The sequence below is a fragment of the Scaptodrosophila lebanonensis genome, unplaced genomic scaffold, assembly GCF_003285725.1.
Source record: "Scaptodrosophila lebanonensis strain 11010-0011.00,11010-0021.00 unplaced genomic scaffold, SlebRS2 tig00000024-arrow-pilon, whole genome shotgun sequence".
Classification (NCBI taxonomy): Eukaryota; Metazoa; Arthropoda; class Insecta; order Diptera; family Drosophilidae; genus Scaptodrosophila; species Scaptodrosophila lebanonensis.
In genome coordinates, this window is record NW_022060538.1 from 23,454,333 (window position 1) to 23,478,486 (window position 24,154).

A 24,154-nucleotide genomic window follows, 5' to 3' on the forward strand; every position below is an offset into this window, starting at 1 on the left:
AAACTCGTATAGAATACACACATAACGCATCTTCGTGCAAAATTTGGTGTCTCTATCTCTTATAGTCTCTGAGATCCAGGTGTTCATACGGACGGACAGACGGACAGACAGACAGACAGGGCTAGATCGACTCGTCTCGTCATGCTGATCAAGAATATATATACTTTGTGGGGTCTGCCACGCCTCCTTCTGCCTGTTACATTTTTCAGCTCCCGCAAACCTAATATACTCTTGTACATTTCATGTACAGAGTATAAAAACATACATACTTGTACATATATATGCAGAGAGCTTTACAGTTAATTGCACTATTCTCACGGACACAGTTATACATAATTACACCACGCGCTTCCACTGTACACACTTAATGTACTGCTCCCTCTTCATGTGTCAAAGCTTCGACCAAACCAAAAAGCTTTACGAAAGCTTATCCCCTCAAGAGCTTTGTCCATACAGGTTTATTGAGCCTTGCCATTAACGTTTTTGCCAAAGTTGTTCTGTCCTGGGTTGTGTGATTTTGCAGGCGTGTAAAAAACTCGTCTTTGCAGTTAAAAAATTGCAATTGTAATTGCAGATTGTTACAAATTGGTAAGATCTTTAGTTTTTAGAGTGAAAAAGTTAAATCTATCGCATTTATCGTCGAAAAGACGGAAGTGTAAGCCTAAAAGTATGTACACGAACTTGGTGATGAGGAAAAATTGTGTACCTATCGTGAGGAGGAACGCTAGTTGCGCAGAACCCATACACACTATATGTATGCATGTATGTATGTACGAATATATACATATTTTGGATGTGCCTAATTTGGAGCCAGTTTGTGCTGACCATTGACACACATTTCGAGAGTTGCAGAGCCCACAATTAAAAATAGAAACATGTTTAAACATAAAGATAGTATGGAAATGCATTTTTTGCTAAAATGCATATAAGGGCGTGGGAGCTTGCACTTGACCTCCAGAGACATGTATGTATGTGTATGGCTGTATACGGGGATGTACATATATATACATGCATATGTATGTATGTAATGTGCATACATAAGACAGCTTGCAGTCACTCAAAAATCGCAGTTAGAACACGAGACATAGGGAGCTTATGAACATGCGTATTAATAGCTAACTTATAGACTCAAATTCTGATACAGACACACAAGTTGAACTTGAGCAAAATTTGCCATACCATATGATTCTGACAACGGTGTAGCTCTCTGTTTAAAACGAACTGTACAACCAACTTTTTACAATTTGTAGCTGTACTTATTGTACACATAGATATAGAGTATTTCAACGTCGCGGCACCCAACCTTAGTATTTCCACTAGTTTGCAATAGATTGATCTGTTTACACTGATATCGGCAGTCGCAATACTCACGGCCACACACAACATGGCATGTCCGTTCTTTCGTCGCGCCGACTCGCTAACACGCCAGCCATCGGTTATTGTCGAACCGGGTACGCATTGGACCCTGGAAGATGAGGAGTTGGCCGACGATGCTCTTACCTTGACGCACTTGCAGATGGCTATACAGCTACTGACGGCGCCTTCAAATGATGATCTCAACACGGCTGTAAACTCCCTAGTAACCAAATATCGCCAGAGCTGGCCCAATATACATAAACTGTAAGTTAAATGAATCCACTTTTCAATCAATAATTTCACAAATTTTAACAGCAAACTTGATCCCAACACCTTCAAGAGCTATTCTAATTATGACTATTTGGGGGACATTCAGGAGCTACTTCTAGAAATGGATGAGGCCAGTGCCAGTGAGATTCTTGTGCTGTTAGGTGAAGAATTAATCACCTGCTGTTGCACAGGCATTATAGAACGCGCCTTTCGCTGTTTGGGCACGGATTTACAGGAGTTTCTAGGTTCTTTAGATGGTGTCTACGATGTGCTCAAGTTACAAGAGGTAGGTCTTTGAAGATTTCTTCATACTAATCAAATTTATTAAATAAGGTATTTATTGTTTTCCCCATAGGATGATGTTACCGATACAGGCTTTGTGTGCGCAGGAGAGGGTGAGTTGATCTTTACCTCGGAGCGTCCAGTCATAGCATGGCTTCTCTTGGGATCGCTTAAGGCGTTAACACGCATGCTTTATAAAGTGGACGTCAACATTAAAATTGAGCCGGTGGAGGGCGATGCACGACGCTACCGTTATCTCTTCTCGCTAGTAAAAGACAGCTCCGCTTCGTTGTTAGAGCGGATTGTGGGTGCACCTGCTAAGCTACACGAGACAGTGCAGCGTAGCAGCTCGAGCAATGCTGCCGACTTGGCCATAAGTTCGGCGAGTTTTTGCAAAATGTTTCCGTGGCATTTTATCATGAACGAAAAGTTGGAGCTGGTGCAACTAGGACGAGGCTTCAGTAAGTTATATAAGCCGTATTTGGCTGACTTTGGATGCTTGGCTACTACGTATTTTGACTTCAAGAGGCCCAAGGGCTTAAATATGAAATTTCGGGACATCGTGCGACGTACCTATACACCCTTTTTGATCGGTCTAAATAGTCCTCCAGGTGTACAGGACTTCTCGGCAATTGGACTGGAGATAAAAGGACAGATGGTACACTGCCCGGAATCGAACTCACTTCTGTTTATTGGTTCACCTTTTCTGGATGGTTTAGATGGCCTAACATGTAACGGACTTTTCATCTCGGACATTCCGCTGCACGATGCAACGCGAGAGGTGATTCTTGTGGGCGAGCAGGCACGAGCCCAAGATGGATTGCGTCGACGAATGGATAAGTTGAAGAGTAGCATTGAAGAGGCCAACTCGGCAGTAACCAAGGAGCGCAAAAAAAATGTAAGCTTGTTGCACTTGATATTTCCAGCCGAGATTGCAGAGCGATTGTGGCTTGGTGCAAGTATTGATGCGAAGACCTATCCGGATGTGACTATTCTCTTCTCCGATATTGTCGGCTTCACAAGCATTTGTTCGCGTGCAACACCATTTATGGTAATCAGCATGTTGGAGGGATTGTATAAGGATTTTGACGAGTTCTGCGACTTTTTTGATGTATACAAAGTTGAAACCATTGGTGATGCCTACTGTGTAGCTAGCGGCCTCCATCGCGCATCGATATACGACGCCCACAAAGTGGCTTGGATGGCTCTTAAAATGATTGATGCCTGCTCAAAGCACATCACACACGATGGTGAGCAAATCAAAATGCGAATTGGCCTACATACAGGAACGGTACTAGCGGGCGTGGTGGGGCGAAAAATGCCCAGGTACTGTCTTTTTGGACACAACGTGACTATCGCCAACAAGTTCGAATCTGGTAGCGAAGCGTTGAAGATTAACGTCAGCCCAACAACCAAAAAGTATGTAAGATAATTAAGTGCAAGTCTAACACGCTTGACTCTTGTTCTCTATATGTCTATCTTCCCCCAAGCTGGTTAACCAAGCATGAGGGATTTGATTTTGATCTTCAGCCGCGTGATCCATCGTGTCTGCCCAAGGAATTTCCAAAATCGAATGGCGGTGGCACGTGCTACTTCCTAGAAGGATATCGTAATCCCGTGCTGGACAGTAGCTTGCCTCTGGTTGAGCACATAAACGCAGCCATGAAGAGGATATCCGAAGGCGGTAACGCCTAAGCATCGATCGCTAGCATGGACTAGACACGCGACGTGCACCTATATATTTTGAATTTAGGAATTAACTAGTCAAATTTTGTGTCACTCCCCGCTTTTAGCATATGTATGTGTGTGTTACCATTAAATAAAATTTTCGCTTAAGGATTTCCGTTCAAGCACAAAAACGTTGGACTACATTTATTTCCCGCAATCTTCTTGCGCTTACTCCTAGACTTTTGCCTTGAGTGCTGCCTCCTCCTTGGCCTTTATGTACGCCCTGACCTTATCTCCAATCTTGCTGGCCATCATGCACTTGTGGCCACGGAAAGCCCATACATCAGCAGGACTGTGCTCGGCATTGCTGTCGATGCAACCTTGTGCAATTTGCAGAGCCTCTTCTTCACTTAAATCCATTTTAAACTGCTTCGCCAGACGATCGGCATGATAGCCCTGGCTTGGACAGAAAATACCCAACTTGGTGGCAGTGCATAGTAAATATTGGCGAACGTTGGGTTCATCAGGAAATTCCAATTGCTTCATCTTTGATATTTGCGCATCGTCAAGTGCGTGCTCCTTTAGGCATGCAGCACGAATTTCCTTGATCTGTTCAGCTGTTTTGGGTACCCACTCAGCATCGGCTTGAGTCTGAATAATTATTTATTATATATCAGTTATAAAAACAAGTATTATTATTTTAAAATACACACCATGGCGCATAGCGCTACTGCAGCAAGGAAATACTTCATTTTTAGGCTTCACAACAACCTAACGAGCGACTTTAACTAAATGAAAAACAGGCCCGATGCTCGTTTTTATAATGCGATGTTTCAATTTTAAATGTGTCAAAAGTTCAGCGATAAGCCACTTGTTGTGCCCTCCGTATAGCAACGACGCATGTATTTCTATCAATGATAAGTCGGTTTTTTAATTGCTGATAACTCAGCGGTCACTCGGCCAGTCCATCTGTTGCATTCTACCTTAACAGGCATATAATATTCCAACATTTCTTGTCTCAAATAGTGCCCTATCAGCCATCAAGCTGTGTTGTGCCAAACAGAATCACCAGCTATTTTCTTATACCCTATAGCTAAATGGTACATATGTATGTATTCGATTTGTGAAAATGTTTACAGGCAGAAGACGTAGCCTCATAGACCTCATAGTACATATATATCAATACTAATATTATAAAGAGGAAAGATTTGATTGTTTGTTTGAATTGAAATCTGCTGGACCGATTTAATGGATTATTTCACAGTTGGAAAGCTACACTATCGACAGTGAACATGGGCTATATTATATTCGCAAAAAAGAATGGAATTCTTACTAAAACGCCAATGTTTTTATGTTTATCATGAAAGGTCAATTGTGAAGAAAGTTATAGCCATAAATTACTTCTTTTATTTTATTCGTTAATTAGGTTTTGTAGAACTAATTAAAGAAATATTTTATAATTTTCGTTTCTTTTTATTTATTATTTAATTGAATTATTTAATTACAAATTTTAAAAAATGTTAAATTTATTTTACAAAATTTTAAAACTTTACATTTATTTTAAAAATGTTTGCTTTCAGGGTCGTGGGAGTGTTTACAGGGTATTTTACTGTCGGGCTTGCCCGACTGTAGTGTTCTATCTTGTTTTTAATTTTTTTAATTTCTATAATTATTCAACATATACTTGTAGTACATATGTACAGAGTATTTCAAAGTCGGGAAACCCGACTTTAGCTTCTCCACCTGCTTTTATATATATTTATGCAAGGAATCGGCCTGAAACTTTGGCCGTAACAAAACATTTAACTAACCAAACTTAACAGAGTTCAAAAAAATATAAATGCTAACAATTAGAATCTTATCAAAGTAAGTTACCTGGATGCTTTCTTTTGAGCCGTGTTATTGGGCGTTCATCAGGAAGGGAACTGGCCAGCCTGTTGCGATGGTTGATCACCGGTCATTGTAGCGGCTAGTATGGCGGTTGATTTCCGCTTCAACTGTCACCAGATTACGGTCTTGGTGCAGACGTACCAGACGCACCCAGTAATAAGCCGAAAAGCCTTATTCTGAAGCGTCTGGACCCGTCTGCGGTTTGACTCTGCAGTCAGCCCCCAAATTGGGGTACCGTAAGTCCACGACGGAACGATGATGCATTTGTAGACGGCCCTTTTTCACTTAAATGGCAGTTCAGTGTTACCAGCCATAAGCCAGTTAACAAATTTTCTTGTGGGGTTGCAGATTTTTAGATTTTACTTAAGTAAATAATTGTACGACTGATTAATATGCAACTTAGCCTTTCTAGTATGCCTTTTAGCCATTCCGGTATAGGATATAAAAGTAATGATTGATAAATTTAGTCAATCCAAATATTTAATTATGCAGCCCAACATTTTTTTAATTAAATCAAATGAAATTCGCAGCTGGCTGCCGCGCTACCTAGCCCAAAATTAAACCCAAGCCGCGGGCGTCCAAGGTGTCGCTACCATGACATGAGATGCGCAATTACGGCTCATAATACGCTGCCTTGGCTGAGAACCACGCGCGGTTGTCTGTGCCACTACTATTACCCCAGCATATGTGCACATTCAACTAATAACAGTTGCCTGAACTTTACCAAAGGGGCGTTCTCAAAAGCGTGCACCCTTAAATGAGGGTTTACATATCAGGCTGAGCTGTGCCACGTTATTTCAGTCTTAGGTAAGGCGCATCGAAATCGGAAACAGTGTTTATACCAAAACAATGGTCTATGATTACTAGCTGAGTCGATAACAAATTCGAGATTTGGGCGTTGCCGCTCTTTGTGTTCTCTTATTTCGTTGTTTGTTGAAAAATTATATTAAATGTACATAATATGTATGCTGTAGTGGTCTTAAGGTAAGTGTATATTAACGGCACAAGCCTGCATCAATTGATGTGATTGGAAATGAATGTAGATGAGTGTGAATATGAGTGTTCAGATTCGTGTTATGTGCTCAAATTACCATCCACGTTTATTGTTCCCTGCTCCCGACTAACGATCGTATAATGGATCTGGCGACAAGGTGTCAAATTATGTTTCCAGGATTTCGCAATATTGTATAAATTCAGTTGTTGCAGTTCTAGTTTCACAGTTATAACATTTCTTAAGCCATTTTAAGTCAACGGAAATTGTTTGAAATACGAACTTGCGCCGGCTTTCGTGTAAGAGACTGTATATGTGACTGTACGTGTATGTTGGCTCTATGCTGAATTCGAGTTCTTTGGAATCTTCAGCGTACGTCATGCGATACGGAAATAATATATATTGGTTGCGAATCTGTGTCAATAAGAGAAGGATTGGATGCCCCGACTTTGAAATACTCTTTGCCTATGTGTAGAATCGATATATATATAAACAACAATTTAAACAAAAAAAGAAACCGATTTCAAACTATTAACAGGCACTAAAAAGTAAAAAATAATTGCGTATTCTTCTACAACGTAATATTCAATATATAATGTAGATACAATTATTGTTCTTTTTGGAGTCGGTGTCAGCGGCCGCGCGCCGTGCCAGTCAAGAGAAAGAGGCACTTCATTACGAACCATTTCATATTCTTTTCTCTTTCTATATCTACTACGTCATTCTTACGGTTCCTTGTGTTTAATGTTGACTATATTTTCGTATCAGCATTTCCTTGATTACCCGTATGTCTAAGCATAGTGTCGTATTAAAATTCGTTTGATTCGTTTAACTAGGTACCGGTTTATTTGTTGTTTCAAGGTAGCAGATATTGTCACAGTAATTATACGTGTATTGTCGCATAAAAGTTAATTTGAAATTGGGTTTAATTAGGTATTGTTAATATGTCACAGTATATTGTCGTTCATATAAAAGTTAATTTGTAAAAAAAAAGTATTTCTTTAATTATTCTCATATTATTACTGGTAGATTGATTGATATATTGTAGTGTTTCCTTGGCTGACACCGACTCCAAAAATAACAATAATTGTATCTACATTATATATTGAATAATAAGTTGTAGAAGAATACGCAATTATTTTTTACTTTTTAGTGCCTGTTAATAGTTTGAAATCGGTTTCTTTTTTTGTTTAAATTGTTGTTTATTTTTGGATTTTTAGTGAATGTGAAGTACACTAACTAATGTGTATGAATATGGGTAGACCTAATAAACGTGTTTCTCATATGACACAGCGCCGCTTAAATGAAACAAAAGAAGTCATGGAGAAACTCCTCTTTCCAGTTTGTTCCTCTGACTTTTGAGCTATTAGAACGCTGGAGTCGTGTATTTTTGCTACACGCATTGTTACGGTTCGATTTTTTCGACGGCATTATACTGAAATTGAAATTCTATTTCACATGATATCTCATTTAAATTTGACACTCATCTACCGGGTGCCTTCGCATGATATCTAAAACCCATGAACATTTTGTATGTTTTAAGAATTATATGGATTTCTCATGGATGCCATTGTCAGAGCTCGACCAAATTGCAATGGGACCACATGGGAATCATCAGCTTTCAAATACAAAAGTAATTATCAAAATCGGTTTACACAGTCGAAAGTTCTGAGGTAGCAATGAAAAATACAGTCGAATTGAGAACGTCCTCGTTTGCAGAACCTAACCAAACTCTCATCAAAGTACCCTTAAAGTACATCCTTTCCAATAAAAAAAGAATCATAGAAATCGGTTATCGTGATATAAAGTTATTCGTTCATTTGTCTTGCACATACTTAATACAAATTTAAGACTTATACTGTTTTCTCATGGATGACATTGTCAGAACTGGACTTAATTTATATGGGACCATTCTGGAAGCACCAGCTTTCAAATGGTATAAGAACCATTAAAAACAGTTCACCCAGTCGAGAGTACCGAGGTAACAAACATAAAAAAAAAATACAGACGAATTGATAACCTCCTCTTTTTTTAAATCGGTTAAAAAATGGGAATAGGTATGTAAGTATGTATGTATATATATATATATATATATATATATATATATATATATATATATATATATATATATATATATATATATATATATATATATATATATATATATAATGTATATATACATTAAGATAAAATTGATGTTATTTCAAAATAAAGAATAATGAAATTCTTATATTTTTTGTCTTCCATTTCATACTTCATTTAATATTCTAAATTTTATGTAGGACAACGGGTGCGCTAGTATATATATATGTTCCGTATAGACCGTATGGACCGCTCAACCGATGTTGATTAAATTTTTGGCAACATTCAAAATAGTCCCGTGGGTAAACCTGTGAAGTTTCGTGGCGATTTGTCAACGCAATCAACCATCGTTTTTTGGCTTTTTTCTTTATTAAAATAATATGTTTGACAGTCATTTTTTATTCTGTTTGTCAGTTTTTCACTCGTAAATATATTTAGATTGTAAAATCAAATATTAAAAAAAGAGTTGTGCAAATTACCAATAACGGGGGAGTGAGGGGATATGAAAAATGATTAATACACTTAAACTGCGTACATATATAAGGCACCTGTGCACAAAATTTCTTGTCTCTAGCTCTTATAGTCTCTGAGATCTGATGCCCACACAGACAGGGCTATATAATAAATAAATAAATAAATATTTTTGTTTTTACAACTTATATTCATTTGCATGCATGTGCATGTGCATCGCTATATATCAACTATTTATATACAAATATCCGAGCTTGCTGCTTATTAAAAAACATCTCTTGACGAACTATAGTCTATCTGCATATGACATGAGACATTTTATGGGCTTCGTCAACGTTCAAATTCACGACAATAGCACAAATCCACCAGGAATATAATTTCCATAAACTTTTAACAACATTTTCACGTTTCCATGAGTTTCCATTTTCACTTTTTTTCAGTCGAGCTAGGAGCCGAAATTTCAGTGGAAGAGAATAGAAAATAAGAAATAAGAATATGTGCGAATGCCATATAACGCAGCAAAAGTAAAATGTAATTTCATGCTCCGTTGCATGTTACAAACACGAATACATGGTAGTTCAAAGTTTCAGCTTGTAGCCAAGTGTGTGGTAGCCTCTTCAGTCGCAAGGATGCTCGCAGCAGCATCTCGCCCGACATCTGACAACCGACCGTCCACCGCCCGATTGCCCAACTTAAAAGCCAAGGAAGTCACTTAATGAGATTTCTTTATGTCAAAGATAAGTCGAAGAATTTCATAGCCTGCAACTAAGTAAGAAATTGTCTTGTAAAACAATATTCAAAAGAACCAAAGCACAAAACATGGTGGTGACTCTGGTACCATTTTTGTGATGTCATTGTTGTTGGTGGCTATATTAACATGATACAGCGGCGCTTTTGAAAGGGATAAGCACGGAAGGACAATTGTTGCACACACTTGAAATTAAATTAACTTTTTTCACCCCTGTCCACAATTGAATGCCAAAGCCGACGCCGACGATGCCTGTGGCTGACAGTTCCAAATGGAAAGTGTTCGATGCTGTTATTGCTGTTGTTTTTGTTCCTGTAGTGGGCAGGCAATTGTGGACTGTCTGCAGAAGGCCTTACGAAATAGAGACAATGTTCGTTCGTGCTATGTGTGCCTTTCGACGATTGCTTCGATGATTGCTCAAATATTGTCTTTGCTTTGAACGATCCACCACACACAAGACAACATCGAAACACAAGTTTAAACGAACACAACTCACACAGCTACAACAAGTACAGCGAAACAATAAACAAACATAGTCCCGTATCGCAGTCGAATGAATGAATGAGGCAATGACGCAAGGAAATCTCATTAGCCGCATGTCTTTAAGTTTCTTTTTTAATTTTTTGTAAAATTTTTGTTGTTGTTGCGGTTTGACCGGGCACCAGCATGCATAGAGACAACCAAAAAGATCTTTGTATACTTTCGGTGGTCTTGATCAAATAATTTTGCGGCCAATGCACAGCAAATATTTGTCAACATTTTAAGGCACTTTTCTTTTGTCTCTCATTTCTGTCGCTCTGTCCAAATCAGAAGCAGTTCATAACTGGCTGCTCACCTGACCACTTCAGATTCATCGGAGGCATCAAAAGCGCTCATATCGACGAACAACAAGTATAGTAGCAATGATCTCAAGTGATTTCAAGTTTCGTCGTTCGGTCACTTGATGGGCATCGGCGCTTTACATGTGCCCTACAATTGACGAATGGCTACTGACTAAAATTGAACACCAGTTAAAAATGTTCAGCATGGAAACTGCTGACATGCTTTATACAAAACTGTTTATAAGCTAAAAGTAAAAAAGAAAAAACACTTAAAATTTAAAAAGAATAGAATAAAAAGAAAGAATAACGTTAGCTGGGAGGGAATTCGAATACAAGACAAAATGATACAAAGGCTAAATTTTGGAAAGTCGGTTTTTCCATCGTATTGTCAATATGATAACATAAATAGTCCCTCACAACGACCAACCCTTCTTCTTCTTCCAGCGCTTTGCATCGACACACGTACCCTGCCATAGGCCGCTTTGCATTCCACTTCAACAGCGAAAAGAAGAGAAAGAGTGGCGACATATTGGACATGTTTCAGCTTTTGTTGGCTATTGAAGTTGTCAGCGTATGTTGTCAACCACAAGCAGGCACCTAATTTGCATATTAGGAAACGGCGCAGAGCAGTGAAAAAACACTTAAAAAGTGACCACCCAGCGTCACACACATTTACACTTACTGGTACATACCTAAACAAATACATATTTACCTACATATGTATGTATAATTGTACTTTAAACAAAGTTAAAATGCGAGAAATTGGCCCCGAGCAAAAACCGGTAGCTGCTCGGTAGCGTACTCATGAAAACAGCAACAACAAATTCTATCCATTTACAGTTGCCAACGACTGTGACTGCTAACACACTATGAAAGTGTGAGTGTTGTCCTTGTGCTGCCCGAACACATACAATCTACTACGTATACATATATACAAATATAATATATAAGTACGAAGAGCGAAGCTCTAGGGCAGTAAAGTAGTTGTAGTTGCCGCACTGCGTCAGTCGTTACTGCTCCTCTCCTCATTTGGAAACTTGTTTCTTTTGCCAACTTGTAAAACATTGTAGCCGCTTTGTGCTGTGAGTGTGCGTGTTGCCTTAGCTCCGCCCTAGCATGTAGGCGGAGTTTAACGCTGCCAGAGAGCCAATGTCATAAAAAGAGAGAAAGAGAGAAGGAGAAGGAGCGCACATAACTGCAAATGTCGTCGCTTCTCTCATACGCGTGACTTCGATTGTACTTGCTGTTGTTACGGTTATATTTATTTTTGTTATTAATGCTTTAGTTGCTGTTTGTTTTACTTGCAATAATTTTGTAACATTCTAATAGGACAAAGTAGTTCCTTACGATGCTTTTACCACAACCATCCGCGTATACATATCATACAGCATGCAAGTTGATATTAATTTCGTTGACATAAGGGGGCTCCAAATATTTTAAAAACATCCCAAATTGTTTACCAATTAGTTTTTAATTTACTATATGGGCATGCTAAGAATATACATATACTGTATCTATCTGTACTGTAATCCTTCAATTTTTGTAGATGTACCTACTAAATCCTGACGACGCCATTTGCACGTAGCAAAGCCTATTTCTGTTTTAAAAGCAACAGAATCAAGCACAAAGTGTGCCAACTGTGTCAGTTGCGTTGGTGTGTGTTCTTATAAAAGTACGTCGCCTACACAGCCATACCAACCAGAAACGAGGCCGCAACGTAGCTGAAGTGCAACAACGTTTTTGGTTGGCTATTCCATTAGCATTGCCAAAGCTCACTTATACACACAGACAAGCACATAAACACTCACACACAGATCACTACAAACAACAGAAATTGTGAAACAAAAGCAACAAAGAAAATTAAAGAAACCTCAAACAACCACCGCACACAAGAAGAACCAACACCACCAACAGCATCGAGAGCCGCACTCACAGACAGGGGTACCATATTGCTCATACGCCACGACGCCGCCGCAGCTACCGTCGCTGCCGCTGCCTCGAGTCGAGTGCACAATTTTATATACAGTACCAAATTATATTTGAAACTTTTTCTTAATTGAGGCGCAGCCAGAATCAGCGTCGCTGCCCGTCCAGTATACACCCGCGCCTCCGACCTCTCCTGATTCACATCCCTATTCACTCAGTCATCGACGGCAACTGCTGCGCAACCAACTACGCAACACAAAGGTGGTTGCAACACTCTCTGAATGTCTATTTTATATGTATTTTCAACCCTCGTGTTACCCTGGCTGTATATATATACATACAAATATATATACATATATATATATATATATACATATATATATGTGTGTGTGTGTGTTTGGTACAAGCGGCTTTTGTATTGGTAAATGTTGCCGTTGCGGCCCTCGCCGCCATTTGCCTTGAAACTCGTTGTTGCCTCCCCTTCCGCTGTCACTGTCGCTGCTCCTGCTACTGCTGCCGTTTCAGTTTAACCAGCGACAAAGTTAAACTTGAGTCAGTTGCAATCGAATGCTCTCTGTGTCATGTCGCTCAAACGCGCTTCATCGTCTGTGGCTACGTTCGATTTGAGCAGCGTAGAAAATAATTTATTTCAATGCTGATATATACTATAAACAAATCGATAAACTATAAAAAAATTCCGTTTAAAATAATTAAATTAAAAGTGCAACAAAAAAGCTTACTCTCTAAGTATCTCTATTTCTGTGTTGGTGTGTGTCCAAGTGCGTCTACAAACTATCGAAAATAATCTACAAGTTCATTATGAGTTTACCGTCGGGCGTGGATATGCAGAATCTTATGTCGCAGCACCCCGTGCTGGGCGCCCTGCCACCAGCATTTTTCCTACGCGCTGCCTCAGAGCGCTACCAACGTACTCCCAAATGCGCCCGATGCCGTAATCATGGCGTGGTCAGTACACTTCAATAAAATTATTGATATATTATTTATAATACTCATATAAGGTCCGAAACTGTATCCCACTTTTAAGCAGTCTAACCAAAGCCATTAATGATTGATGTCATTCCAATATAGGCATTGAATTTAAACGATTTAGAGGAATACAAGTACTTCTATATAAGGAGTGTCTTTTAAGAAAATGTACTCTCTGCAGTCTCTGATCAAAACAATGTATGGGAATATTCTAACATTCTATATATGTAAAGATTTCCTAAATGTATAACAGAAACTATTGACTTTATTTCTTACCAGGTATATTAGATACGAAGTAATACAAATCATATAATATAATCAAAGCTTCATAAATAATAAGCCTATCAAATGTAGTATTTAAAATTTTCGGGTTTTTTTGGTAATTCTTAAAGATTTGAGCAAATTTTAAGCATTTAAATTTAAATCGCAATATTATTTGTTCACAAAACTAATTTAAATGCACAGATTATATGGTTTTACCTAAGCTATTACGCAATAACAAGCAATGCTCATCTCTCTTACAGGTTAGCGCTTTGAAAGGACACAAGCGTTATTGCCGTTGGCGAGATTGTGTGTGCGCCAAATGCACACTTATTGCCGAGCGCCAGCGAGTAATGGCCGCACAGGTTGGTAGCTCACCTACTCCCAAATTCAAATAGAACCAACAATTAGACCACATTTTGCCATCATCTGTTTTTCACCAGGTTGCATTGCGCCGCCAGCAGGCGCAGGAGGAGAATGAGGCGCGTGAGCTGGGCCTATTGTATACATCGGTCCCCGGTTCAAATCAGCAGAATGGAAGCGGTGGTGGCGGCGATACGCCTACACCACACAGTCCGACAAACGCCACTGCCGCTGCAGCTGCTGCTGCCCAGAACAGCGCTTTTCACAGTGGAATCCCTTCGCCCCCAAGTGATGGCTTCGAAGCCAATTGCACACCAGGGCATCAGCATCATCAGCAACCACAGCAGCACCCTCAACAACAGCAGCGCAACTTGACGCAACTGCATTACAATGGTAATGAATCGGACACGGATGGACGCACACGCTCCGAGCATCTGAGCGTGGGCTTCTCACCCACACGCACGGAGCTGGATGAGAGTCCAGGTAAGCGAAATGAAATTATTATATTTACGCCTTGCTGAGCGCCATGGCAAACACTTGAAGTTGCACATGTGTAAAACGGTTGCAAAGACTTCCTCTTAATTCTATCCGTGGCTTGGTACTTTACGTTTGGCCAGGCGCCTAAGAATACTTTATGTTTAAATGTGCGTTATAAAAACGTCATGAAATTCGTTTTCAATTGTGAAGAGTGTAACGGCGCATATACTGCCACACTCTCTGCTTTGAGAGCGTGCATGTGTTGGCCTGACAAAGATTTCAGCACGTCAGTCCCCAGTGAAGCAATTGCCATGCATTTTATCCAGCAGTGCTTAAATAAATCGACACTGTTTATAAAGGTGTTTGTAAAAGGGTGTGCTTGCGCTTGCATTTAAAAAAAGATTTGCTACAAGATCCGTTTTATCCGCAGGCTTCATTATTGGACATATTTTACATTTGCCATTTGCACAGCGTTACTTAACGCGCGTCTACAAGATTAAACGTTCTTGCATAAATTCAAATAAATTCCCATGTAATAAGTGGGCATTAAATTGTATTCGATAATATATTGTAGACTTTAGGAACTGATATCCTACAAAGTTAACCAATTCTATAAGTTCCTGATTCCCACACAATAACTTCGGATTATCTTATTTTAAAAAATTGTATACAATTTCTAATGAAAACTAGGTGTGACTATTCATTGTATCTTTCATTATGAGTTTCTCTCATAGGTATAAATGCAAACCCTTTCAAAGCCCCAGGGGCCTTCTACATATATGCACTTATTAGACCTATTACAATCATTTTACGTCACGTAGCGCAAGGTAACGCCAGAGTGAAGTCGTAATGTGAGCCACTCTTTATGCTACAGACTGACTGCGGCTGTCTGTTTTTATTTGCCTTTCTTGTTTCCCTTACGAACAACAGCCAAGAACTCTCACGCGAATCAATCGAACTCTAGTAACCTACAGGTTATATTTGCACTGAAATCCAAGACGATTTCACGCATGAATATTTAGAAAAATGCTTTTACCTGTAGCGGGATATGCCAATGCCCTAGAATTCGTTTTCAACGACGGAGCAATTTAATTAAATTTTCACTGCCAAGTGCTTCTGCATTGACGGGAAACCCGAATAGAAAAAATATCGTATAACTTGTTTCATTTGTCAGGTTGCAATTGCCATCCCCTTGCCTTGTCCTTTCCTGTCTCTAGTTGTCATATCAACCTTTATGCTGCGCATTTATTTGCGATTCCCGTGATTACATTTTTTGTGTGTTTTATTTGTTTAGTTGCTGAAAACAATTCGATACTTTTATTTGCTTTTCGCAGCAAGTGGAAACCGCAGAGTTTCCCACAATGTATTTTCAACGATTGTAGCTACCTGCCTTGATTTTTTTTAATCATCCTCTCTTCTCTGTTTTGTGTGTTGCCTTTTAGTTTCTAAACGCGGTACTGGCCTCTCAAATGAGACTGACCAGGACACAGGCTCCGAGTCATCGCCCAGTAGTCCGCGTCCAAAGGTGGCGGGTTTGTTTAACCTAACAGCTAGTTTATCGCCGGCGCGAACGGGCCCACCTAGCTCGCCAGAGTCTGATCTTGATGTAGATTCTGCGCCCGACGAAGCCACGCCCGAGAATCTCAGTCTGAAGAAGGAGGATTCAACTTCGCCACCGAACACACCCGCCGAAAATCTTCACTTGCTGCGCTCCTTTAGCAATGGACATGCGCAAGGCTTTATGCCCTACCATCACACGCAGTTCCTGGCTGCCGCCGGCATCCCTACTCATCATCCAGCCGCTCACTCGCCTCTCCAGCAGCATGCCCAGCAACATTTGGCCGCCGCAGCTGTCGCCCAGCAGCAGCAACGTTCTCCTATCGATGTCCTCATGCGTGTCTTTCCCAACCGGCGACGCAGTGATGTGGAGCAGCTTATGCAGCGCTTTCGTGGTGATGTACTGCAGGCCATGGAATTTATGTTATCCGGCGAGGATATGGCTCTGAGTGGTGCCAGCACTACGCCTCCCACTGTGCCGCCTTCACCACCATTTCCGATGAAGTCCGCCTTCTCCCCGTTGGTTCCACCCTCTGTATTTGGATCGCCCACGCATCGATATCATCCGTTCATGCAGGCGCATGCCAAACGCTTCTTATCAGCACCGTATGCCGGTACGGGTTACCTGCCTGGTGTACTCAGTTCCGCGGATATCGAACAATCGGAATCGAATGGAGCCACTAGTATGGCTGTTGATCGCGCTAGTAATGCAGGCGACTCCCAGGATTGAGGTACCGACAACAACAACGCCGAAGCACTCGGCGTTGTAGTATTCAGACCATTCGAGTAACAATCCGCCTTCTTTTGACAATGTTCATGAGACTTTTTAATTTCCACATGCTCTAGTTTATATTTCATTAGGAAATTTACCTAGCCTAACATTGATATACATCTATAACATTCTCTTAGATATTGAATGCGACGAGTGTAACCACTGGCTATATCCTTGGATTCAAAGTCGCATTGCTTTCGTCTGCATGTACACTGTAAACTATAACAGTACTGTGGCTTTTTAAGCAAAGATCAGCAAATGTATTGTACCATATGAATAAAACAGTTAAGAACTACAAAATATTAGAAATAAATATAAGCTATTGAGATTATTGTGTATGTAAATCGCATTATCTGTTAGATAAAACATTTTAAAACACTGTGTTAAAATATTTAATAAACTTAAAGACCATTAATAAATCATTAAAACGCAGTATTCACTTAATAGTTCTGCAATCCACTGGGGTAAGTCACACATTGCTCCAAAAATGTAAGCACAAAGATTGTGTATTCAAAAGACTCTTCCAAATAATTTCCATACAAATCAAATAATAAGGGCGGTCCTTTAAATTGTAGAATCTAGTTGCGCGTTTTTTAAGAAGGTATCAAAGGCTTTTCTAAAAATATATTTTTGGATGAATTGTGATTGAATTAGTACGATTTATATACAATATTTAATGTGATAAAGGATAGATTACTCAACGAAGTAATAGTAATTTAATACGCCAATACGCATTCTTCTTCTATGTTTAAATACAAATTTAGTTCCCGTGGGACTATATAAAAAGGCGTGGGCAGTTTAACAAACAAAAACCACAAAATATATAATTGAAAAGCGCTTACACTCCTTTATCACACCCGCAGCAATAACCAAACATCAGATACTATACAACGAAAAATAATAATTGTTTTTGAAAAGCGTTAAGCCATATCATCATTATCGTCAACTAATATCACAGCCAAAATGCGGCACACGACCAAACTAAAATCAAATTAAAACTATAATTCAGATATCTGTTCTATCTGCATTGTGCGGCAGCGTGTTCATGGAAAGTGTGAAATTATTTTTCACATAAATGGTTTCGCTTGCCGAATTTGGACACATGACACATAAACAAATTATAATATAATTAAAGCCACAAAGGCAGCCGCAAGAACAGCCGAACAGGAACAAAGGGCCAGTTGCCAAAATGACCAGCATGGTAAGCCCACGCATATGCACACGCACACGCACATTCAATTCAAACACACACACAAGATTATTTTAGAAATTTACAATAGCAAAAAGGGACAGGCTGGAAGGGGAACGACGGTTTGCCTCACTAACTGACGGGCTTACTGACAATAATATCGGTTACACAGCTCTGTCATCTAGAGTGCAAATTACAAAACTATTTTCCCGGCAACAGCAACAACATGCACCACCACTTTACACATGAACATGAACAACAAGCAAGCGAGCAAAACCACCCGAACCACAACGGTAAACAAAACTAAATTATTGGATATCAATTTGCTCAATAGGTATTGTGTGGCATTGTGCGCCTTGCCAAACTCGAAAAGTCAACAGCAACAACAACAAGGCACAATCTCCTTAGTTTGCTTGTGTGTGTTTATATATTTATGCCCATATGTATTGGCAGGCCAAACAATGGTCTCTATACACGTATGAATATAAGTATGTAGGTATGTTTGTTTGTACAATTGTCCGTGCATAACAATGGACTCTGGTCTAAACTCCAACAATTGCACTAGTCACACATGTGTGCCTGTACATGTACGATGGCTTAAGTGGACAATAGCCAACAGAAGGCAAAAGTTACCGCCCATCCTGAGCATCGTTGTTAGTCTGTCAGTCCGTTGGTCGATCTCGACCGCTTCAAATGCTGTGACGCACAGTGCCGTATTCTGATTATTTCCTTTGCAAAATTTATAAGCTCTGAAATACATAGTCCTAGGCGCTCCGAATCCATAAGCTCCATAAATATCCCACTAGAATTTAATAAATTGTTATGCAGGTTATAAATGAATTAACCAATATTTATCTTGAATTTTGAATTTAATTTTTTAAAGTAAAAAAAAAATTTAATTTACCTAAAGTATATATGGTTTGTGAAATGGGAAAAATATATGTTTGATCCTGATCAGCATTAGCAGTCGAGTCGATGTCTGTCTGTCCGTCTAGATCTCAGAGACTATAAGAGCTAGAAATACCAACTTTTCGACACAGATGCGTTATATGTGTACACAAAAGGGGAGTATTGAAAACTTTTCCTTCTTACAAATACATATAGAATCAATGTTGAACACTAAGAACTCTTTATTACAGACGATAAAACTAACTATAATTTTATTATGTAAATCTCAACAAGCTTGACGCACACCATTTTTATATTCATTGAAAATTAGATATATGAGTAATGATCGAGGTCAGTAATACTTTTCGGCCACGGTGCCATTAAAAGGAGAACTGCTTGTTATTGGCAACGAATTGTCGATAATATCTTAGAGAAGCACCAGCAGTCACAGTCATGAAGGCAAAACAATGGATGCAGAGCGAGCAGCTCGAATTCGCTCGAGTCGCTGAGGCGTCCCACAAAATGCATACAATGTCAGGCATGGAATTGCTCGATGATAGACAATGAATTAATAACGATTACAACAATGATGGGTCTACAACCAACGCACAACGGATAAACGATAAATAATTAGATTTTTAAACTTTGATATGAACCACAATGCATAATGCGCAACTCATATATGGAGACGAAGGAGATCCTTTCCTAAAGGACGCTTAAGATGTGCTAAACGACCTCATCAAAACACATAAAACTCATGCCGCAATGCCATAACTCCTGCAGGCAATGAGAACTCAAGCAATTACACGCAATTAATACCCACAACATCAGCCAGTACCAATCATTCAAGAGCATCCTTGTAAAAGTGACAAGAAATGGCACATGAATTTCACCCCAAGCCATTTTTTTATCCTTAAGAACGCATCTGTTTTTATGGGATACCCCATTTTGCACACGCCATTCGAGACACATCGAGCCCTTAAGTGCCAAAGGGTTACTTAACATGTCTAATTCGAAGCATATGTTTAGGCCAACCTAAGGGTGGTCTGAGCTCCCACGCTGCACCGGCACTCTGGTATTAGTTTCATGTAGTTATTATTTACCTTATTTTATTTGTTTTCTCTTACTTTTGTTTTTCTTGCAGATGTGGTTTGTTATTTAAAGACAAGCGTAATAGAAGCAGTGCCTAAAACGGCCTGTCAAGCTACAATGAAAAACATGCTAGATCCTGCTAAGGCCCCAGTGCAGCCCGCCAACGACTACTAACCGAAAAAATGTGTTTTTTCAACAGACTACTAGGAGAAAAAATAATACCATCCATCAAAAGAAAGCCAATGGCATTTCAAGTAGCTAGCAAATGTGAGGCCGTCGTATGCATCAGTACTGAGCCCATGGAAAGAAACACTGGAAGTCTGTCGGGAAGTGTGCACCGGTTATTGCTTCTTTTAATGAAATATTGATTGTTGCTTCTAAAATGTACAGAAAAACGTTACTATTTAAACTGAAATACGAACGCAGCTTGTAGACTGAAAAATGTATAGTCTGTAGAACAAGAAATTATTACAAGAGCAATAGTTTGCATCATGTTAAAGGTGCAAAGACATTGTTCTATATTGACTCATTGAGAATTAAACATTTCAGTTTATTCGCATTGCTTAACAGGAGTAAGATTATTGTTTGACTGAAATACTTGTATAACCGTTACAGCTATGTACGTTAAAATAGATTATATTATTTGTGGCACTTATATTGAAATTACTTTACTTCAGACGATTTGAAATCACATTCTAATTATTTGTTTGAACCACTATAAGAAACTACTATAAATAGAGTTATATTATCATCATTTAATTCCATTATATATATGTAGATGTAAATCTGTTAAAATTGTCTTAATAGCTCATGCGCTTGATTTAATACAGTAGCTGGACTAATGGCTGCGTATACAAAAGACACACAATTTTTCCCTCCCTAATACTCCGTCCCTTTGCTCTTCTTTGATGCACTAGAACGTTTTCTTTTGTTTGCTTACACAAAATTCATAATTTACATATTGCTTTTTGTCTGGTCTGTATTTTCAATGATTTTTTACATTTGTTCGTTTGCTGCTGCTTTCTTCTGCTCTCTTTTATCCTACCCGACGTTTGAACAGCCAGTAGACCGTGTGGTGCATCTCGAGCTCGTGTGTTTAGACGGCATGTCAACTTTTCGATGCAATAGATACCAGTATGTATACAATACAAACATGAGCTCGTATATACTTAGAGTATGTGAATTCGTGGTAGGTAATTGTGTGACAACTGTACCACATTTTTTTTGGTGTAATGTGCTCACAAAGCATGTCGAAGCGTTTAACCTCAAACCCGTCTGTTATGCTAAAAGCGTGGGCAAAGGGTTGGGGTTGTTTTTGGACCGGCGGCACACAGCCTGCACTTCATTGTGTACCCATCAGCGTAAGGACCAACACCAACATTAGCCGCGACAACAACATCAACTACAACTTTACTTGGTCTCTGATTGTCCGCAATGTTTGTGTTATTCCGATTTCCAAACTGCATAAAAGTCACGTGTTGTCCCTGCGCTTGCCACACAAACAAGTTCGACTTAATTTTGTGAAAAGAATATAATTTCTGCAGTCGAACCGTTAAGAATGTTGCAGAACGCTTTCAGAACTTTCAATAGCGTCAACTGAACACATTATGCAAATCAAGGAAATGGTGTTCCAAAATCGTCGATTGATAACTATAGATATTGTCCAGTACCCCGCACTCCTCAGAAAGTATTGAAATTATGTATATACAAGTAAATATTTTTTAACTAATTTCTTCTTAAGTTTTAATAGTTAAATTTTTCAAAAATATTAACACAAAGACATTTGTTTATGTAGAGTTTCAATACCATGCATTTACATCAGGATTGTGTTTGCAGTACAAGCAGTTTGCTGGACTTTCAAATTTGAGTAAAATATTCTAAAAATTACTGAATTATGGAAAATTACTTATATCAGGAAAGTTGGGAGTGCATCAGAAAAAAATTCAAACTCGTTTTGTTATTCTATTTCTAAGATCTTTGCGTTCATACAGACACACGTACATCGCTATATCGACTCGTCTTTTCATCATGATCAAGGATATATACCCTTTTGGTACAGGGTGTACATAAAGTGATGTTATAATACTCTTTAGGTACAGGATATGAAAATAAGTATGAAGACGAAATGTAGTTTTGAAATGAGAGCATCTTACATTATTCTTGGGGATATCTTATAGCTTGGCTTACTCAGAAGATACTCGGTTTGCCTACAAAACATCAATGCAATTAAAATAATATCAACACACAAAACACACAAACAACTCTACAACACTTTAACCTAAACAAAAGCAACAACAAAAGGCGCATTTAGTCGGGTAAAATACAATATACAAAATAAGTGCTCAAATAAAAAGAAAAGTAAAGCAAAATACACACAAAAATGGCAACGTAACTCAAGAGCTACTTCAAAAAAGTGAGCGCGCAGGAAACAAAGAGTAAAAGCAGCAAAAATGAGCAAGGAGGCGTTTGGCAGTAAAGCGGGATAAATTCGGACTGATGCAAAGCAAAAAATTTTATTTACAACGATATTTTTAATAAAGTGAAAGCGCGCAAATGGCAGCTAGTGAAAATGGCAAACAGGACGAGGTGGGAAGGCTGTCAACGAAGCAATATACCAACCAGCTAGCCAGGCCCGAAGTAACAAAGACAGAGACCACAATAAAGGAACGCCAACACATAAATAAAATAAAATGTATTGAAAGAAATACATTTTATTGTGCAAGTGCCAGGCATGGCAAACTAACCAACAAGCAACCCATTACCTGGTCTGCCCCGCCTTTCCCTCCCTTTAGCACGATGACAAGCGACTGAAAAAAAGCAAAAAAAAAAGGATATACGTTAGTTCGTCTTTATGCGCTTTGTTGTTCGAGTAGTTGTGTTTTTTCTGTTTTATGTTGTCCGCTCAAGAGAAGCAGCAAATAAATGTGTATTGTATTTTATAGAACACGCAGGGAAACGCAAGCCGCAAATGAAATGTTAATCAAAATGTAGTAGTGGGTTGAAGGGTTGTTGTGCGTTATTAGTGTGTGAGAGTATGTGTGATCATAAACGAATTGTTTCTGTCAATCAGCCGTTCCTTTTGTTGTTGCTGAAGGATACAACTGATATTGATTTCGAGTTGTGTTGAACAAAAGAAAAAAGGGGACAAAGAACGAGGCAATAACAACCAATGAGAAAAGTTTCAAAGATTTAAGTGCTTCACACACACATTTATTTATACATATACAAAAGCGCATGTGTACTGCATAATGGCAGCCATTAATATGGCGGAAATACTTTATAAACATATACATACGCGCTTACACATAGGTACACTATACATATAAAAAAAGATATGCCTAGTTTATATTTTTGCACCTAATGTACAAATTATTTCCATATTAAGCCCGAGAAGGGACACGTTTGCTTTCCTTCAGTGAAATTTATAGAAATGTTAATTTGAAAATTGTATTTTGCGCAACTATTTAAATATTAATATGAATTCTTGCTGTTGCATCGACAAAAACAGATGCTGGTTTTGCGTCTTCTGTCGTTGTTGCTGCTTTGCCGACAAAAGTTTTATTTTTTGTGCCAGGCATGCGACATGTTCATAGCTTGTACTGCCCGCTCTCCATCCTACCACAGCTGGTAGAAAAATGCATTTAAATGTAGTTAAACGCTTGTTGGCATTGCTCGACAACGGGAGGTTTGTCGCCTGCCTTGCGAAAACTCAATTAAAACGGCATTTAAATCATGCGAAATACCAAAGTCGTTCTCTCGGAATTCCTTGCAGTTCCTTGGACAACCCACAGAGAGAGACACGGCCACTGTAGGCTGTCGGGCTTTCACTTAAAATCGTCAACGATTTGAAGTGACACGCGCATTGGTAGCGGTTCTCAATGGGGCGGTTAGTGCACCACTCCTCTTTTGGAACAATGACAAGGCACGACCTTTGCTTTACATACCGAAAATGTTCGAAAATGTGTTTTTTATGGTCCTGTTGGCATATCTGTAACTTACGTATATTATTTAAATTTGCTTAACTATAAAATCGCTGTATCAAAATGAAATTTCTGAGAATAGA

The 24,154-nt window shown here is 39.0% G+C and overlaps 3 protein-coding genes across 5 annotated transcripts; 2 read left to right on the plus strand and 1 right to left on the minus strand.

The window, feature by feature from the left end:
• Positions 1–493: 493 nt before the first annotated feature.
• Positions 494–3,738, plus strand: LOC115621849 (head-specific guanylate cyclase). Of its 3 annotated transcripts, none has more exons than XM_030515661.1 (5): positions 494–588; positions 1,359–1,620; positions 1,672–1,912; positions 1,982–3,327; positions 3,399–3,738. In XM_030515661.1, exons 2-5 carry the CDS (start codon positions 1,385–1,387, stop codon positions 3,601–3,603), a joined length of 2,028 nt encoding a protein of 675 aa, XP_030371521.1. In that variant the 5' UTR covers positions 494–588; positions 1,359–1,384; the 3' UTR covers positions 3,604–3,738. The 3 variants fall into 3 exon arrangements, with proteins under 3 accessions (XP_030371521.1, XP_030371523.1, XP_030371522.1); XM_030515663.1 differs by lacking the exon at positions 3,399–3,738 and having other exon boundaries at positions 1,982–2,369; positions 2,512–2,704; XM_030515662.1 differs by lacking the exon at positions 494–588 and having other exon boundaries at positions 1,125–1,620.
• A 9-nt stretch (positions 3,739–3,747) lies between these two features.
• On the minus strand, positions 3,748–4,381 carry LOC115621852 (general odorant-binding protein 99a). The gene is made up of 2 exons (XM_030515664.1): positions 4,290–4,381; positions 3,748–4,227 (listed from the first exon to the last, which is right to left on the minus strand). The coding sequence occupies exons 1-2, from the start codon at positions 4,326–4,328 to the stop codon at positions 3,811–3,813; spliced, it is 456 nt and encodes a 151-aa protein (XP_030371524.1). The 5' UTR covers positions 4,329–4,381; the 3' UTR covers positions 3,748–3,810.
• Positions 4,382–13,303: 8,922 nt separating this feature from the next.
• On the plus strand, positions 13,304–16,880 carry LOC115621584 (doublesex- and mab-3-related transcription factor A2). The gene is made up of 4 exons (XM_030515275.1): positions 13,304–13,471; positions 14,017–14,118; positions 14,197–14,599; positions 16,036–16,880. Exons 1-4 carry the CDS (start codon positions 13,325–13,327, stop codon positions 16,878–16,880), a joined length of 1,497 nt encoding a protein of 498 aa, XP_030371135.1. The 5' UTR covers positions 13,304–13,324.
• Positions 16,881–24,154: the final 7,274 nt, after the last annotated feature.